Source organism: Silurus meridionalis, chromosome 17, assembly GCF_014805685.1.
Source record: "Silurus meridionalis isolate SWU-2019-XX chromosome 17, ASM1480568v1, whole genome shotgun sequence".
NCBI lineage: Eukaryota > Metazoa > Chordata > Actinopteri > Siluriformes > Siluridae > Silurus > Silurus meridionalis.
Genome location: NC_060900.1, coordinates 22,441,832 through 22,460,547, shown reverse-complemented (window position 1 = coordinate 22,460,547; position 18,716 = coordinate 22,441,832). Strand labels below are relative to the sequence as shown.

At 38.0% G+C, this 18,716-nt stretch overlaps 2 protein-coding genes and 1 long non-coding RNA gene across 12 annotated transcripts in view; all 3 read left to right on the top strand.

Annotated features, from left to right (window-relative positions):
* fnbp1a (formin binding protein 1a) overlaps nucleotides 1-5,872 on the top strand; it is a 32,725-nt gene extending 26,853 nt beyond the window's left edge. For 4 of the 10 annotated variants that reach the window (XM_046871066.1, XM_046871070.1, XM_046871071.1 and 1 more), the window contains 3 exons: nucleotides 387-514; nucleotides 637-806; nucleotides 1,071-5,872. In XM_046871066.1, the coding sequence (XP_046727022.1) occupies nucleotides 387-514; nucleotides 637-806; nucleotides 1,071-1,249 (477 nt within the window). In that variant the 3' untranslated portion in view covers nucleotides 1,250-5,872. The remainder of the gene's footprint in view (nucleotides 1-386; nucleotides 515-636; nucleotides 807-1,070) is intronic. The other 6 variants (XM_046871076.1, XM_046871075.1, XM_046871074.1 and 3 more) reach the window with 4 other exon arrangements.
* Nucleotides 5,873-14,053: 8,181 nt separating this feature from the next.
* Nucleotides 14,054-15,632, top strand: LOC124400412. Its single transcript, XR_006928379.1, has 2 exons — nucleotides 14,054-14,287; nucleotides 15,087-15,632. It is a non-coding gene; the product is annotated as an uncharacterized LOC124400412 (long non-coding RNA).
* Nucleotides 15,633-15,971: 339 nt separating this feature from the next.
* On the top strand, nucleotides 15,972-18,328 carry pierce1 (piercer of microtubule wall 1). Its single transcript, XM_046872227.1, has 3 exons — nucleotides 15,972-16,191; nucleotides 17,251-17,326; nucleotides 17,419-18,328. Exons 1-3 carry the CDS (start codon nucleotides 16,046-16,048, stop codon nucleotides 17,596-17,598), a joined length of 402 nt encoding a protein of 133 aa, XP_046728183.1. The 5' UTR covers nucleotides 15,972-16,045; the 3' UTR covers nucleotides 17,599-18,328.
* Nucleotides 18,329-18,716: the final 388 nt, after the last annotated feature.

The window sequence follows — 18,716 nt, the reverse complement described above, 5'->3', positions numbered from 1 at the left end:
GAAAAACTGTCGGTATGGATTTTGGCAGATAGTTTTTAGAATCATACAGCTACCTTTATTAATAAATAAGGGAATTTTTTGTTTAAAATCCAACCTTTATTAGCAACTACAAATATGAAAGGAGTAAAACATATTTGAAATAACATTTTCAAAATATTTATCAGGCATTGTTCATTGGGCCGTACCAAATGTGAAGGCGAGCCATAGTTCAGGGACCCCTGCTTTAGGATGTAGTATTATATAGAAGAACACTGATTATTTTTCTAATTATATCATGTTAGACATTATACTTTACATTTTCCAGTTACATGTCCCATGGTTATGCTCTGTAATTGTACTCAAAGTAACGGTTGAATGAAGTCCATGTTCTTCATGTCTCCTTATAGACCTGGCTAACAGACGTGGAGAGGAAGCTGCTGGAGAAAGACAGCACTCTGCGGAGACAAAGTGCCCTTTATGATCCACAGAGCAACACGGGAAACGTAGCTAACAGCTGTGCCCAGAACAGAGAGAGGTACTCCTGAAGCACACCCATGCACACAAACACACACACACAACTGTCTGCCAGCCTGCCTATTTCCCCTGTAGTATTCTGTCACCTCGCCCTTATTAACGTTGTATTCATTTGGACTGTTGTATGTATTACATGTCTTCTGTGCACAGTCCGGACGGCAGCTATACGGAAGACCCCAGCACGGAGACGGTGCAGTTCAAATCGCGCAGTACAGAGTTTGATGACGAGTTTGACGACGAAGAACCTTTACCCACCATAGGAACGTGCAAGGCTCTCTACCCTTTCGAAGGTAGTGGCAGAAATGCCTTAAAGGATGGAGAGCATATTTTGATCACCTTTGGCAGTTTAATAAAGAATCTCTCAGCTCATGCACACCAATTGGGTACATGTAGCTCCACCCACTTATACAATTGTCTCTAAGCACAATTTATGTATTTTTTAATCTAAAAGGTGCACAGTAGGGTTCACTGCGATCAGTATGTTATTTGTACTATATGAACATTTGTGTGTATATTTCTAAAGCATGTTTTCTACCTCATCCCTTCACTCACTTTAGGTCAGAACGAGGGTACGATCCCAATGGCTGAAGGCGAGATGCTGTACGTGATCGAAGAGGACAAAGGTGATGGCTGGACTCGCGTGCGCAGGAACGAGGACGAGGAAGGATACGTGCCCACGTCCTACATCAAGCTCTGCTTCGATGCCAACTCCAAAGGTGCCATGACCTACATTTAACCCTCAGAGATAAAACAACATGCGTAGACATCAGCGCCTTCCTCTGACTATCCCTGTCCTCGGGCTTTTTTTATAGGCCAGGAGGGCGGTGTGTAATAATGTTCACTTTAGACCATTTCTGCTTTCTATTAAATTTTTTTTCCTTGCATATGAGTATGTGAGAGAGAGAGCCGGACGGACTACGTGCTATGCGATAAACCACATCCTTCCTATAGGACTGGACGTGGATCGAACTCTGAAATGTGCAACATATCATATGAGACTATTTATGCCGGTATTTCTAGGCGTCTTTATTTTGCGTCTCTCTCTCTCTCTCTCTCTCTCTCTCTCTCTCTCTCTCTCTCTCTCTCTCTCTCTCTCTCACTATTTTTCTGTCCTTCAGTGTGAATGGGAGAAAGAAAAAAGACTTTTGTGCCCATAAGGATGAGAAGGCAATAGAGCCGCCTTTGAGGTGCGCTAGTAGAAAACGCTGCTTAATCTACATTTCATATCATAACTTTGGGTATCGTGGTTGTTTTTTGTATTTAAAAAGAAATCCATGTGGTTTTTTTATGTCTATGGCTGAGCCACAGGTAAAAAAAAAAGTTTTTTGAGCTTAATGTGAATTCTTTCAATTTGGTAAAGAGATTGACTGTCAGCAATAAAGGTGTTGTGAGGCTTCAGTCAAATCAGATTGTATTTAAAAAAGAATCGATTTTTATGACAGTTTCTGTACTTTACTGTTAAATTCCTAAATTATATATCACTGTCAATTCTCTATGAGCGAGCATGAAAGAACAAAATGTCTAGTCTAATGTTTACTCAGGTACTTATTTCTTTGTATTTGTTTAACTAATACATTTTTCGCCAAGCATACGGATTTAACTAAATGTGTATAATCCAAAAAAAACAAAAAAATGATGCTACATTAACCTTATCCTGCATGCTCATAACAAATTTCGCTCAAAATAGCTTTACATTTTCCATTATCTCTGTTTCGAGACAGCAGCTAACCTGAGCTAGTGTAGTTAAAGAGCTTTAAGAAAAAAATATGCCGTTTTATGATGTGCTGAGAGAATCAAAGGGTCATTTTCTTGACATTTTGCATGCGGTACCTCTCACTGGTAGAGCAGGCCAGTCGAAGACGTTTCCATGAAGATTTAAATGAGGCAAAGACAAAAAAAAGCACATTTTGTAATTTATGATGATCATATCGATGTGACTGCAGCTGCTTCTGCATGGTTTTGAACACATACAGGCTTTCTGTCGCTGTAATATTGAAGCTTGTTAATGTTTTTTTTCTTTGAAGCAATATTAGCTGTAAATTCTGCCTCACAGCTTTATAGACTGATACAGCAGGAAATATTAACATACTTTTATTTTGATTGACATGCGCGCGAGAATGAATGTAGGAAAACGGTAACGGCGTATCGTCATGGGTTAGTCTTGTATTTTTGGATTCAGAGTATTCGCAACCAGGTATCATGCGTATTGTCCAGATATCTTCACGCAGACTGAGACCTTCCAACAAAGTCGCATAGTGAAACAATGGTTGTATTAGCAATAAATTGCGCCGTCATAGAAGCTGGCTTTTTCCTCAATGGGTTCTCCTGGGGTCAGCATGGAACCCGGGAAGTTTTACAGAACCACACAAGATTACTCACAAGTCAGTATTACCTACTGTAGAATCCTATGAAATAGAAGCAGGATGGAATAAAAACGTTTCGACTCATGTTATTATCAAATAAGCTGTAAAAGTCACATCGCCTGCTTGTGGCCAAAACAGAAAAATCAAGTCAAAAGAAATGACGGTATTCTTATGCCACATATCTAACATCTTGTGTGGTTTTGTTTGTTTGTTTGTTTTTCTTTGCTTTTTTCTTTATTTTTGTTCTTTTCTTTGCAGATCCCTAAAAGCGTTTGGCTGGCACAGGAGTGGCAGGGCAAGTGTCCGTGCGTGAAACATCGTCCTCTTTAATGCGTAGTCAGAGAGATGCTGTGTGGTGTGAGGTCGTCTGACAGGCCGATCCAATCTTAACACAAACTCTGAAGCTCCTCGTCTTCGGGCCAGAGGCAAAAAAGAAAAAAAAACTGCTCGGAATAGTGTCTGAGATCTTTTGGTTTCTTTGTTTTTTAAATATTTTTAAAATTTCCTTTTTTTAAATAAATCGTGTGCTAATGATTTGCAGAGCTTGCTTCTCGTGTGAGCCTGGACCTCTCAGCCTTGTGTAGTAGCTGCTTGCTGAATGAGAGTCAATAGGTCTAAAGTCTGGTACTCAGAATCAAAGACAGGACAGTGACGTGCTCCTGGTCAAGCCGGTCAGCATTGTCATGATCCATTAGCTGCTGTCTTCCTCTGGCCTACAGAAGGTTCTTGAGGATATAAATAAAATAAAATGAAAATTGAAAGGTATTAAACATGTTAGGGTGGGGTTGGGGGGTGGGGGCTGTTATTTTTTAAAAGGTGTATCATGGTGTGTGTTTTTTTTTTTTATTAAAACTCGTGAGTGAAGTGGTTGAAGACCTTTAGAGTTGCAGACCTTCAGTCGGTCACTCTTTCCTCACAGCGATGAAAGCAGTGCCACCTCACTCATTCACTCATTCACTCACGTTCTCCCATTTGTTCTCACTCACTCACTCATGCTCACTTTCTTCCCTGTAATGTGTCTATACCCCATATCTTTCTTTCACTTTTTTTCTTTCACACTCTTTCTTCCCCCCCCCCCTTTCTCTCTCATACTAATAGCACTTTCACACCAGACACTGTGGCACAGTATCCTACGGTTGCCAGTCCAAATCCTTTTCTACAGGTTGAGTCTATTTTGTGGAGTTTTTTGAAGGTTGTGTGTTTAAAAAGGAGAGCACTTTGTTAATACTGGTCCGTAGCAATGGCTGTGAGGGACGGCTGCCAGTAGTCCCTCACAGCAAGTCGAGGGTGCCAGTATTTATTTTCCTTTAAAAAAAAGTGTGCCAAATTTTTTTTTTTACATTAAAATGCAACAACAACAAAAAAAGCAAAAAGGAATAATCAAATCATAATAATCTCTTATGAATTGAGTCAGACACACTGCACACATTCAGTAGCGAGTGAATAATCCAACGCTTGTTCTTATAGGAAGATATTTAAAAGCCTCAAATGTGATTGTTTCCCTTTATAGTAATCACAAACTATAGTCAGGTTTTATTTCTCTCTCTCCTTCACAATTTTCTCCATTTTTATATAATGTATATAATAATAAAAAAGATCTGGTGAACCCAGAAAACCCAAACACTGCTAAATGCAAAGACTTCTTACTGTTACACTTTACAGACTACTCTGACTGTTACAAAGCACTGAAGACTCCATTAATTCCATTCCATATATGTCTCCTTGCAGGACGCTTCACCATCGCAGTTACACATATAAAGCTGTTCATAATTAGATTTTTCTAGAAAGTCCACCCCATGTAATTGAGTTATTTACTATAGACACAACAAACGAATATAATATAAATATTATATTCTAGAATATATTCTATTCTAGAAAATAGCAACTCCACACCTTGTGGCCAATCAGAACCGAGAATTCACTTGACAAAATTTGGAATCAGTAATCTGTTATCGGACCCCACTGTCTGGTGAAAAAGTGCTAATATTCTTTGTAGTTTCCTGTCTCTTTCTTCTTGTCTTCCTCTTCCTGTCTCTTAGTTTTCCTCAGGTTTGCATCTCTCTTTTTTTTTCTCCATTCATCTCTCTCATTGTTGTGTTTTTTTCTATCTTTCCTTCCTTCCTTTCTCTCCCCCCCCTTTCTCTTTCTCTCTGTGGGCTCAGTGGCCTTGGCCATAGCTGTGTGTCGTGTAGCTGTAGTGGTGTGTTCACTCGATGTTGATGATATTCTCCAGCTGGTGCTGTGTTTCTGCGCATGCATGCTTGCCCCGTCTCTTTGTCTGTGCCAGTGTTAGGGGTCCAGCAAGTTTTTGCCTTCACTTCCTGATGGGTGAACTTGCTTCTTCAGTTGTGTTCGTGCCTGTGGTTTTACTTTCTTTCTTTCAAAAAACAAAGGTTTTCATTCTTTCGCAACTCGTGCATGGCCACTTGCTTCATGCTCCCTAAGTTATTTTATGTATTTATTTGTTTAGATTTTTTTTAAATGAAAATCAAGATGCTTCTTTCTGATCAAACGTTCATTTTCAGTAATTTGAGTTGATGTTCAAAACAAACAGTTACCTCATTTTGGATGGATTTTGGGCTGCAGTTCGAATCAGCTCTGAATGACTAACATTGTGGTTTATCTTTGTTTATATAGAAAGAGTATCGCAATGCTGAGCTGCTTGCGTGTGTGCGTGGGTGTGTGTGTGTGTGTGTGTGTGTGTGTGTGTGTGTGTGTGTGAGTGCGCTCATACCGTGAGCACGTGTGTGTGCGTGCGCATTATCTGTATTGTGCTTTGGATTTCTCTGACTCTTCCCTCCACCTCAAGACTTTCTCATAAACACCAAACTGCCAAGATATCACCGGCTTGTAACGTCAGTGTTGATCTCAGCTGCTCCCTGTTTATTAGTAATAATAGAGCTTAATTCTACTCCAGTTTTCAGAACAGAACCATTGTAAAATGCATCACCTTTTTATGTGCAAATTAATCGAATTAAAGGCCATTGTGAAATACGCTGCTGTGTGTCAACATTGAGTGTCGTATATAAATCTGAATTATTTTTACTTTTAATAGATGATTCTGTTTTATAAATATTTAAAACGATCTTCCATGTTTTTATATATATATATATATATATATATATATATATACACACAGGGAGTGCAGAATTATTAGGCAAGTTGTATTTTTGAGGATTAATTTTATTTGAGGATTTAATTTGAACAACAACCATGTTCTCAATGAACACAAAAAACTCATTAATATCAAAGCTGAATATTTTTGGAAGTAGTTTTTAGTTTTAGCTATTTTAGGGGGATATCTGTGTGTGCAGGTGACTATTACTGTGCATAATTATTAGGCAACAACAAAAACAAATTCATACCCATTTCAATTATTTATTTTTACCAGTGAAACCAATATAACATCTCAACATTCACAAATATACATTTCTGACATTCAAAAACCAAACAAAAACAAATCAGTGACCAATATAGCCACCTTTCTTTGCAAGGACACTCAAAAGCCTGCCATCCATGGATTCTGTCAGTGTTTTGATCTGTTCACCATCAACATTGCGTGCAGCAGCAACCACAACCTCCCAGACACTGTTCAGAGAGGTGTACTGTTTTCCCTCCTTGTAAATCGCACATTTGATGATGGACCACAGGTTCTCAATGGGGTTCAGATCAGGTGAACAAGGAGGCCATATCATTAGATTTTCTTCTTTTATACCCTTTCTTGCCAGCCACGCTGTGGAGTACTTGGACGTGTGTGATGGAGCATTGTCCTGCATGAAAATCATGTTTTCTTGAAGGATGCAGACTTCTTCCTGTACCACTGCTTGAAGAAGGTGTCTTCCAGAAACTGGCAGTAGGACTGGGAGTTCAGCTTGACTCCATCCTCAACCCGAAAAGGCCCCACAAGCTCATCTTTGATGATACCAGCCCAAACCAGTACTCCACCTCCACCTTGCTGGCGTCTGAGTCGGACTGGAGCTCTCTGCCCTTTACCAATCCAGCCACGGGCCCATCCATCTGGCCCATCAAGACTCACTCTCATTTCATCAGTCCATAAAACCTTAGAAAAATCAGTCTTGAGATATTTCTTGGCCCAGTCTTGACGTTTCAGCTTGTGTGTCTTGTTCAGTGGTGGTCGACTTTCTGCCTTTCTTACCTTGGCCATGTCTCTGAGTATTGCACACCTTGTGCTTTTGGGCACTCAGTGATGTTGCAGCTCTGAAATATGGCCAAACTGGTGGCAAGTGGCATCTTGGCAGCTGCACGCTTGACTTTTCTCAGTTCACGGGCAGTTATTTTGCGCCTTGGTTTTTCCACGCTTCTTGCGACCCTGTCGACTATTTTGAATGAAACGCTTGATTGTTCGATGATCACGCTTCAGAAGCTTGGCTATTTTAAGACTGCTGCATCCCTCTGCAATATATCTCACTATTTTTGACTTTTCTGAGCCTGTCAAGTCCTTCTTTTGACCCATTTTGCCAAAGGAAAGGAAGTTGCCTAATAATTATGCACACCTGATATAGGGTGTTGATGTCATTAGACCACACCCCTTCTCATTACAGAGATGCACATCACCTAATATGCTTAATTGGTAGTAGGCTTTCCAGCCTATACAGCTTGGAGTAAGACAACATGCATAACGAGGATGATGTGGTCAAAATACTCATTTGCCTAATAATTCTGCACTCCCTGTATATATATATATATATATATACTGTATATTTTTTTTTTCTTGAATCAAATCATCAATAAGTGTTCAAAGATACAATGCTTTGATAGGAGAATCCTGATTTAACTACCAATCTCACAGAGGTTTTATAAATCAAGGATCATGCCATTTTTGTTAAATAGGTGTATTCAATGTCTACATACAAAACCTAAATACAGCCTATTAGGGTAATGTTCCAAATACAAATGTGAATAGAAAAAACTTTTAATAAAATTTTCCTGAATAAATCCGACCACCCCAGATTTAAGTTTCACTTTCCATGATCTGTGACCGACACAGGAGCATTTTGGTTGCAGGGATTTAAATATTTAACAATATTTAACAATATCTGGGAGATTCACACACACACACACACAATTCGACGATCAGTCGACTAGTTGAGGACACCCCTAATAAATACATTAATTCAGCCAGTAGATGGCGACACAGGGTAGTCGAAGGTACACATCAATTCTCAAGCTGCATGAAATATTGTTGACAATATTGTTGTCCTGTGGGAGTCCCTAGGATTGGTCAGTCTTGAAGTTGGAGTGAGCAGAATGGGTCAAAATGTATGCAGGACAAGCCTTTGCAGCGAATTTGTTAGCACTAATTATAGGGGATGGTACTGATAGCATAGTGGTTAAGGCACTGGATTACTGTTTGGAAGGTCTGGGTTCAAGCCTTAGTACCACCAAGCTGCCACTCTTGGGCCCTTGAGGATGGCCTTCAATTCTCTGTGCTCCATGGGTTCTGTATCATGGCTGACCCCAGCTTCCAACCTTTGCTGGGATATGTGAAGAAAGAATTTAATTGTGCTGTAAAGTACATGTGATGAATAAAAAACACCTTTTTTTTTAACAGTTTTGTGGGATTGGGAAAAATTGGTCAATTTTTATGCGGGATTAGGTGGTCAAACATTTTTGTGGGAAATGATGGGATTAGTCATAATATTCAGGGTGTTAATAGGATCGGTAATTTATTTTTGCAGGAGCAAATTATTTTTTAGGCATGATTTTTTTCATTCTTTTTTTTATCTTTTTTTTGTCATTTTTTTTTTTTTTAGGAGGAATAAAAAGAACTGGGCAGACATTTTGCAGGGGTGGCAGTTTTTTATGGGAGTGGGCAAGAGCAAGCCAGATTGGTTCCTTTTTTCTTTCCAGGAGCAAATGGGATTGTTTTTGTTTTTTTTCTTTGTAGGAGTGGGATTAAAAAAAATATGTTCCTGTGAAAACCTCTAGTTTGCTCTCAAAGGCATTTTAATCTTTCAATTCAATTCAAAAACTCATTCAAGGGGTTTTGCCCTCCAGAACAAAATAGAACCGAACTTTGATTAAAAGTCTGATGTGATATTACAATGCACTGGTTGGTAAATAATGCTTGGGATTTTAAATATAAAATTGTAATAATAATTACCAATTAAAGTTTAAGTGTAATTTGCCTACACATACAAAAGCACACACCACCCAAACACTGTGTCCTGCTGTGTGTGTGTGAGAGACATGCATGGTTTTGCAGATGAATGTTTTCCTCCTGCAGGGCCCCACAATTGAATTGGGGGTTTAGAGGGATGTAATTAGTTCAACAGGTGAAGACTGGGAAGGGCAGATAAAGAGGAGAACTTCTTACATCATTTCCTGTATTTGTCTTGGGCTTTATTTTCTAACTGTGGAATGCAATGCTTCTCAGATGCTGAGGAATTCAAAACAAGTCGATCAACTTTGAATAGCTTTGTTTCTTTATATACTTCTTTTTTTTTTTCTTTTTTTTTTTTAAAGATATGTTTTGCAACCCCACCCAAATATCACAAGACTTTTGTATCCCTCCCTAACCCCCCTACGTTCTCAAAGGATTCATTTCCTGCCTAATTGTGGGAGTTTCTGTTCATCAAGCCAGGAAACGCTGAACCTAGAAATGTTTTTAGCAGTATGTTTATAATAAGAAATCGTTTTTTTTATTTAAAATACTTTTATTGTAATAATTAGGAATCCTGTATGTATTTAAATAAATATGGTAGACACTGATGTACTGGTATATGCTGATGTTAAACTCAGTGAAGCTGCAGATTATTTAAGTTTTGTACAGTTAAACAGAAAATTTGCTTTCTTTTTACCGTAACAGGGATACTTTTGTATATAATGTTTAAATTGCAGTTTGTTCCGATGAATATTTCTACTAAATGAACGAGCTTTCCCCTACTTCAACCGTCATAAACTTGTACCCATAAAAGTCAGTATTAAACAGCATTGAATGTAGGGGCTGTTTTGTAACTAGTAAGGAATGGTGGCAGCTCATGGAGGCTGCATCATGCATGTCTGAGCTGAAATCATGTGCTTGCCAGACTCACTCATTACAGCTTGCCCTGAAGAGGTCAGGAAGTGTTTCTGCAAGATAATAATCAACCCAAATCATTACCATTTTAATCATGCAAAAAGCGTAAGAGGTTGCTCGACGTTTTTTTTTTTTTTTTTAACATGACTTTAAGGTTGCCTAACTTGCCATCTCTTATAGCATTGTTCTAACAAAAAATCAGGTCTTCCTCGAGGCAACTTTAGCATAATGACCTTTTTTTTAATTGAGTCAAGATGGGGTTGCACACATGCCTAGTGCTGATTAATGAATTTGATCAGGTAATCCTTCTGCAGTAAACAAATGTCAATATCTGTGAGCAGGGGAGTCACTTTCCTGGAACCATGGCATTGTGAAAGTCTGACATTTCTCACTTGAGCACAACTCCTCCCACTGTGTTAAAGTCACTGATACTCACACACTGGTTTACTCTCTTTGAAGAGATGATTTAACATTTCCCAAAGAGCTCATCACATCACAGCCTTCATGTTTACATGAAACTGTTTTTCCAATGAACCAAAATTAATTTTACTCTCAATCAAAAAAGAAGAACAAATACAATGTGCTGGCTGGCCTTAGCAAGAAACTGTGATTTTTCTCAGGCCTTTGCGGGTTTGGCACTGCTTAGCCTTTCTAAAAATCTGTCAGTCAGAGCTGACGCAGATCCGCTTCCTGACATGGTAAGATTTGTATTGTTCGCTCTGTGCGCTCTCCTCTATCTCCATCCACCAGCCACTTCCTGCTTCCTCTTGCACAGGAAATGCTGTGTTGCTTTCCTCCACTCCTTGTGCACCACTCTGGACATAAATTTAACTTTCCTGCTCTGTTATTCCAAAAAGCCACATTTCTTCCACATTAGATGATGGCTGGTTTAAGCGTAGTTTGTTATGGAAACTAGCACTTAAGATCACTGATCAAGCCGCCATATTGTCATGAGCAGCATTCGCTCTGGCAGCTTAATGATGCATGGAGTTTTTGTTTTAATGCTCTTTTACTAATTACATACTAAACTTGTTTGACAAAAAAAGAATTGCAGTTTTAGGACGGTCTGTCTCTCATTTCTTATACAAAAACTCTTCTTTTTTTTTTATAATAATAAAAAATATAAACCTGATGTGCTTTATTTCTATGTTTCCTGCCTACTCATTTATTTCATCTGGAAATTCCTATAAATAGTCATTTATATGAGGTCCACAGCTGCGTCTCTGAAGGAACTTGAGTCACTTTATCTTCTTTTGATTTTCATAATGTATGTGCACTTATCTGATGGTTCCTCGGATGCCCACATTTTATTCATTCATTCTTGAGTAAACGCTTTATCCTTATCAGGGTCATGAAAAATGTGAAGTCTATCCTTGGAACACTGGGGATGTGGACGCTTTCTAGAAGCAGTTTATTAATAAGATTTTATGAGGTCAAAGAACCTGGAGAACCTGGAGGAAACCCTCACAGGCAGAACATGAATGCAAATTTTACACTAAATCCAGGACACAACTAGGGACTTTGGAGCCACCAATACATACAGTATATTGTACAATCTAAAGAGCTAAATCTAGTTTCTACAGATGTCCTTTGTTGGCTTCACTCCACCTCATCCTTCACTGGAAGGAACCACTAGAGGACCAGATGGTATTTGGGTGGTAGACAATTCTCATATCAACAGTGAGAGTGAAAAGGCAATGATAAGGTCATGTGTGTGTGTGTGTGTGTGTGTGTGTGTGTGTGTGTGTGTGTGTGTGTGTATGTGTGTGTGTGGGTGGGGTTGTGTTGTGTTGTGTTGTGTTGTGTTGTGTTGTGTTGTGTTGTGTTGAACATAAGCTCCCCAACCAAATATCTCTAGTCTAATAAGGAAAAGGAATAAAAGGTATATAAAGAAAATCCTGGTATGGCTTTTGTGTCTGTTACACTCATATCACTGCCACATCCACCTTATCAACTCAGGGTCAGTAATGATGAGAATGATCATTCATGATATAATATTTAGTGGTGGGCTAATCAATTATGAAAATTACTCACAAAATGCCTCTACGTGCATGTGCACTTGATGAAGAGTAAATGGCTTCACATCCACTTACCAGGCTTAACATTATGACATTATAACATTATGAGCGGTGAAGTGAATATCACTGATTATCTTTTCATCATGGCACCTGTTAGTGGGTGGTACTGTATATATTAGGCAGCAAGTGAACATTTTGTCCTCAAAGTTAATGTGTAAGAACCAGGAAAAATGCAAGCGTAAGAATTTAAGTGAGTTTGACAAATTGAGATGTCTAGACGACTGGGTCAGAGCATCTCCAAAACTGCAGCTCTTGTAGGATGTTACTGGTCTGCAATGGTCAGTATCTATCAAAAGTTGTCCAAGGAAGGAACAGTGGTGAACTGGCGACAGGGTCATGAGTGGCCGAAGCTTATTGATAAAAGTGGAGAGTGAAGGCTGACCCGTGTGGTCCGATTCAACAGACGAGCTCCTGTAGTTCAAATTGCTGAAGAAGGTAATTCTGTTAATGCCTGATGCTTCAGAACTGTTTTGACAGCAAAAGGGGGACCAACACAATATTAGGCAGGTGGTCATAATGTCATGCCTGATCAGTGTAAATATGTATGCTTCGAAGCAGTGATTTTGAAAAGCTAAAATTAATGATACTATGTGCCATATTTGAAAAGCTTCATCACTGTGGCTTTGGAAATGATTTTGTATTGTGTGTCAGTTCATAAATGCACTGTGATTCGTATCTGTTTGAGATCAAATTAGTCACAACGCTGCTGATTTTCTATAACAGCAGCTTTAACACTGGCCTCAGTTCTTATTCAGATCACAGGTTAAAGCTAATGTTTTGGCTTTAATGTTTCTAATCTAATTGTTTTATAGTATTATTTCATTAACAGGGTCTTGGTGGAGTGAAAAGCTTGATAAAAAAAATTCCTAGCATGGCTTTTGTTCTGGTATACTTATGATTTGGTGTTAATTTGTTTTATATAATAAAGATAGACAGTTTAATCACTGATATGACAAAGCTCACTATAAGCAGTTATTTATTAAACAGTTATGGAAGGAGTCTCCAGTGTCAGTACATTTTACATGACAAAATTCAATGTTTTTCTTGTCCTTTGTCAGGGAGAAAATGACTGTTTATAGCTAATAAAAAAATACTTAAGTAAAAACAGGAGTTACACTATATTTCCAAAAGTATTGAATCACTTGGTCAGAGATATGGTATATTGCATTCCCCATTTAGTCCCAATATGCTCGTATAATTCCCTCCACTCTTCTGGGAAGATGTTCCACTAGATTCTGGAGTGTGCTTATGGATATTTTTGTTCATCAGCCACAAGGGTATTACGAAAGTCAGGTACTGATGTAGGTGAGGAGACCTGGAGTGCAGTCAGTGTTCCAATTCATCCCAAAGGTGTTCAGTATGGATGAGGTCAGAGCTCTATAGCAGGCCACTCAAGATCTTCCTCTCCAAAGCATGTAAAGCAGATCTTCAAGGAGCTCACTTTGTGCACAGGGGCATTGCCATGCTGGAACAGGTTTGGGTTTCCAAGTTTAAGTGAATGCAAAATTGTATTATAGTGCATCTAAAGACATCCTGTGAAATTGAATGTCTCCAGCTTTGGGGTAACAGTTTGGAAAAGAACCACATATAACAGGAAAGGTCAGGTGACCCAATACTTTTGGAAATATCTTATTTCACGGATGTTTCATGACATGAAATGTATCTAGGAATGAAATGCAAATGCATGACCTGTTTGTCTTCAGTTATTAGAAAAGATATTTACATAAATTGAAATAAAACACAGCTCGGCATGGAAATTAATTGTGTTGTCCTTGTAGAAAACATCCAGGTGGTAACAATTGTGTTGCTTCATGCCACATCACACCAACCCTATAACCATACTGACATTTTATTCCTTACAGGTGATTACTTTAGCTGTGAAATAGTGCACTTGATGAGAAATGTGAAAAAACCATTAAAGAAGGGATCCATTAGTAAAAATCTAATCAAATTCTTAGAAATCTTCCTCTAATTTGAGAAGGCTTCTAAACACACTGAGTGTGCGGATTAAAAACTGTGTGTGAGGTGCTTCAGGCAGGATGGAGCCTGTTCTCCACAGCGGTTTTATCAGTCCCAAACACACACAGGAATTCCGGTTTGGGAATGACCGTCCGATTCCCAGCTTTCACAGGAAGGCAAATAAAAAGCAGCTCATCGTTGGGAAAGGCGTCTCATTTTCCTGCAGTGCGGCTCCAGGCTCAGAGCTCACACCAAACCTCACACCAAACCCCACACCACTTCTCCGAACCTCGGACCATCGACCCGGCTTCGCACATCTGGAACATCTGGATCAGGTAAAGTAACCACTTGGAGATCATTTTCACACTTTCTACAGAGTGCTTTAGGGTTTTTTTGTCGGCAAAAACAGACTTGGGCAAAAATGTGAACCGAGAATGTCCCTAGTGCGAAATTCCTCGATTTACTATATACACATTAACAAGCGATATTTTGAACATTTTGATTATTATTAACACAAAAAGAGGGGGTGATACTTTCTTTTATTTGAAATAGCACAAGTTTGGCTGGAAAGTTTGACAGCGTTCACATTAATGCAAAAATGCAGTTTCCGCTGGTGCGCCCCCTCGTGGCAGCGTTTTCTTTTTACACTAAAATTGCACCCTAATTTCCAACTACTGTAGTTTTAACTCGGTCGTTTAGATGTTAAATAACTAGTTGGATTTTGTTGTTATTTTTTTTTTTTTGGTGTTTTCTTTTTGTTTTTTCATGATTTGAATTGAAAAAAAATCATTAAAATTTGCTGAAACTTTACCTGAAAGATATAACCTTAAAGTATCTACTGGCATTTTAATATATCAGATTGTTTTTACTATTATTATTATTATTAATAATAATAAAAATAATAATTTATCTATTGAATCTGGAATGTCAGAAACACCGGGTGTGAAGCCGGAATAGACCCCGGATGTTACACAATATTATGACAGTATTATTATTATTATTATTTATTTATTTTATTATTATTATTTATATTATTATGATGATTATTACTGACAATCTAGCAGAATTGTCTCATTTAAGAACCATTCTGTCGATTACTATACACACCATTTGTTCTTTTTTTTTTCCTAACAGGAGTACCTGAGCAGATGAACATGATGTGAGAGAAACTGGCCTGCTTCCCAGCTCATTATTACTTTTGGTACGCGCTAGGCCTGCCTCAAACTCGTACCGTGAGTAATAATGCACTGTGGCAGGCACTAAGCAACCAGACACTACAGCCACAGCTATGGTGTCGAGTAAATAAAAAGGAGCATCATGAAGATCATCAGTCTGCATTTTACTATTTGTGATTTTTACTATTTGACTATGCACTGTATAAAATGGCAGTTCCTAATTATATAGGAGAAAGCAATGGTTTAATAGTTTGTCATGTTGGGACGTATGGCCTGTGCTTATTCAGCTTTGGTTTTGCTTGCAGTGACTGGTCAAATGTATTATATTGTAGAGTTCAACACATAATCATATTATTATTATTATTATTATTCATTATTTTTATTATGATTAATTATTATTAGTAGTAGTAGTAGTATTAATGTGACACTATCTGTCATAAACACATATGTCTTAGCTGTTTGGAAAATATTTTTTATGTTTGAATAAATATTTGAATCATTCGGATTTTGCAGATTTTGGAGTTTGCTTTACAGTAATTTTTCTGAATTTTTCCTGCTATTAAAAGTATTTAAATCACAAATCCTGTACTCTATTTGAACACAGGTTTACTTTTCATCATTGACACTTTATAGTGTTTTTTCCCTTCAATTGTTATATAGTTTCTACATGTTACATTTATTCTATCAGGTTAACATTTAAATATAATTAAGTAGGTTTTTTCCTATAAATATAAAAAAAACAAAAAACAAAAAAAGGGGGGGGCGCACTTCCCTATTCTAGGACGTCATACTTTTAGAGCGTCATGACGTCACTTGGATACGATGTTGCTGGCAACCGAATGGAGGGGAGGGGAGGGGGTAATAAACACAAAGCGCAGCTTCATTTTAGTTGTGTTAGGGGAGATTTGAGCTCCAGACATGGACGCTGAGTTTTCAGATACAGAGAGAAACATGAAGCAACAACAGCCGGATGAAAACCCGCAACCGAAAACCAGCGACTTTTACAGGGTGGGTGAAAATCTGCCCAAACGCTTCAACAATCCAGACTGGTTTAAAGGTTACAGGTGAGCTGCAGGAGTTCCACATCTTAATCATCATCACCATCATCATCATGGTTAATCTATTTACACCTGTCTCATTCCTACTTATCGCTACTTATTTATACACGAGAAGTCTGCTGCTTTCAGAGCTAGACTTTTGTCACGTGACGTTTTTGGGCAATGTGACTGTGTGGGCAAAAGTATTGGGACACCTGACTTTTCCAACCATATCTGCTTCTTCACATAACGGTTACCACAAAGTTGAAGGCACACAATTTTATAGGATCTTTGCATGTGGGAGCATAACATTTTACCTTCACTTAAACTAGGAGACCCCAAACATGTTCCAGCATCTCAATGCCCCGGTGCACAAAGCCAGCTCCATGAAGATATGGTTTTTCCTTCTGTTTTAAATGTAATTCAGATATACTAAATGTGTGTTAAAGTATACTTTGTACAACACTATGATACAACACAGTCATGCAAATAAAACTTTATTCTACCAATGAAATCAAGTTAATATCAGGTTTTTATGTGGGGAAAAAAACTATTACTACCTCATACTGTTTTGGTAAACTGAAGATGTCATCCACTTTGTACATTTGCAATATTTCACATTAGGAAAAGAATCGATTTGGGACCATCATAAAACTCCAGCAAAGCAAACTTAGTTAAATATAGTTGGTTATTAATAGCAAATTGCCTGCATTTCCCAGAACATGATTTTCAAAATAATAAGAAAAATAAGAATATACATTTAAATTAATTCTAAAATTCATCCTAGCATTTTTACTATTTTTTCTATTATCAGCAAAATCATTTACATTTCACACTGAAACATATGGGATATGGGATTTTCATGTGGGATTGTATGAGTGATTTGGTAGATTTGTAATTAGTAATAATGTTTATATGTATGTGATCATACTATCAATACTAAAAAGAGGCACTGGGTAACTACAAATATTCTATAGGAAGTACACATACTTTCCTGGACGCTGGTTGATAGCTGGGATGTGATAATGGAGAACAAGCTGCTAGTGGGTAGGAATTAACACAAACTCACTGCATTTTTAATTGCAGTAAGAAGACCCATGTACTCTACCAAACAACCAATCAGACGTATGGAAGCAAAAAACCTACAGTTCACGAAATGCCAGTAAGTATCCCAAGTGTATAATATATATATATATTTTTTGGTCCTAATTATAAATCTTGTCACACTGTTCTATTATTTATCTATGATTTCAGACAGGCTTTTATGGAAGAAAGTGTAAATTTTCAAGCCATCGCCTGAAAACTGGAATGTTCCGAGATAACCGCTTCAACACAGAGCTGGAGAGAAGTCCAATCACGGGGCCAGAATCCATCAACGTAGTGCAAGATAGAATCAATTTCCATCGTTCAATAATCAATCAGAAGGACCAGTGAAGCAACGACTAACATGACTTGAGACTAATTCATTGTTTTTGCTCTGTAATCAATGAAAATGGCATTTTAACTAAGTTTGTGTGTGCACAACCATGCTGGCTACTTTATTAATTTTATTATCTTTCTGATAAGCAGCACAGGGGCATAATGGGTCGCATCGCTGCCTCACCGCTCTACAGGGTAATACTCTTTTTGGCAACACATCCTAGCCCTTAGATTACATTTTTTTACTTTAAAAAGTGTGTCTAATATACCTCTAGTGTTTGCACAGACAGTCAAAGGTTTTTGAAAAGTTTAATTACTGTGAGTGCCCTAGAAAAAAACATACAGAAAAGGAATAGAATAACAACTCAATTACTGTAAGACACATATTACACGTGTGAATCAACAGAGACCTTAGTGCTTGTGTGTATGGTATTAATGAACACTTTTAGATCCTGATGGAATTCTTACTGATGCTTTATCAAAGGCATAAGGGTTAACCAGTTAAACCTGTAGCTCAAAAACACAGTGTTCATATTAATTGCAGGCTAAATATATGGGAAGTGGGTAGCTCATTGGTCGACTTGGACTTCAGATCAGAAGGTAATGAGTTTAAACTCCGTTCTCACCAAGCTGCCCCTTAACCCTCAACTGCCCAGTTGAATAAATGGGATAACCGTACTTTGGTCTCTGTAACAGCATCTGCAAAATGCCATGAATGTCAATAAAGAGATGCATATTAAAAAGAGATGCTTGCCTGCCTTTTCATGGCCCTGTATTAATATATTCGGTGTACTTTTACTTACAACCACTAGAGGCTGTTTTACTTTAAAACGGGTTTAAACAGATCATCCTTGACTTCCTACATGCGTCAATGACTCGTCGGTTTCACGACTGTTCCCTGCTCGAATCCATACGTCTGCCCATTTTTCCTGCTTCTTACACATCAACTTTGAGGACAGAATGTTCACTTGCTGCCTAATAAATCCCACAAAGACAAAACGTAAAGTACTAGTTTAAGTGTTTCAGATAGAATCATAATGGTATAATATAATAATGTTATGCCTGGTGGGTGTAATCCTAAAAATTTAAATAATCCTTTCAATATCGTTGTTTGAACACATAATAAACGAGTC

Excerpts from the sequence above, each read along its gene's own strand:
- pierce1 (XM_046872227.1), top strand. The coding sequence starts at position 16,046 with ATGGACGCTGAGTTTTCAGATACAGAGAGAAACATGAAGCAACAACAG. Across the intron at positions 16,192-17,250 it reads GACTGGTTTAAAGGTTACAG|TAAGAAGACCCATGTACTCT; the intron begins GTGAGCTGCAGG and ends TTTTAATTGCAG. Across the intron at positions 17,327-17,418 it reads CTACAGTTCACGAAATGCCA|ACAGGCTTTTATGGAAGAAA; the intron begins GTAAGTATCCCA and ends CTATGATTTCAG.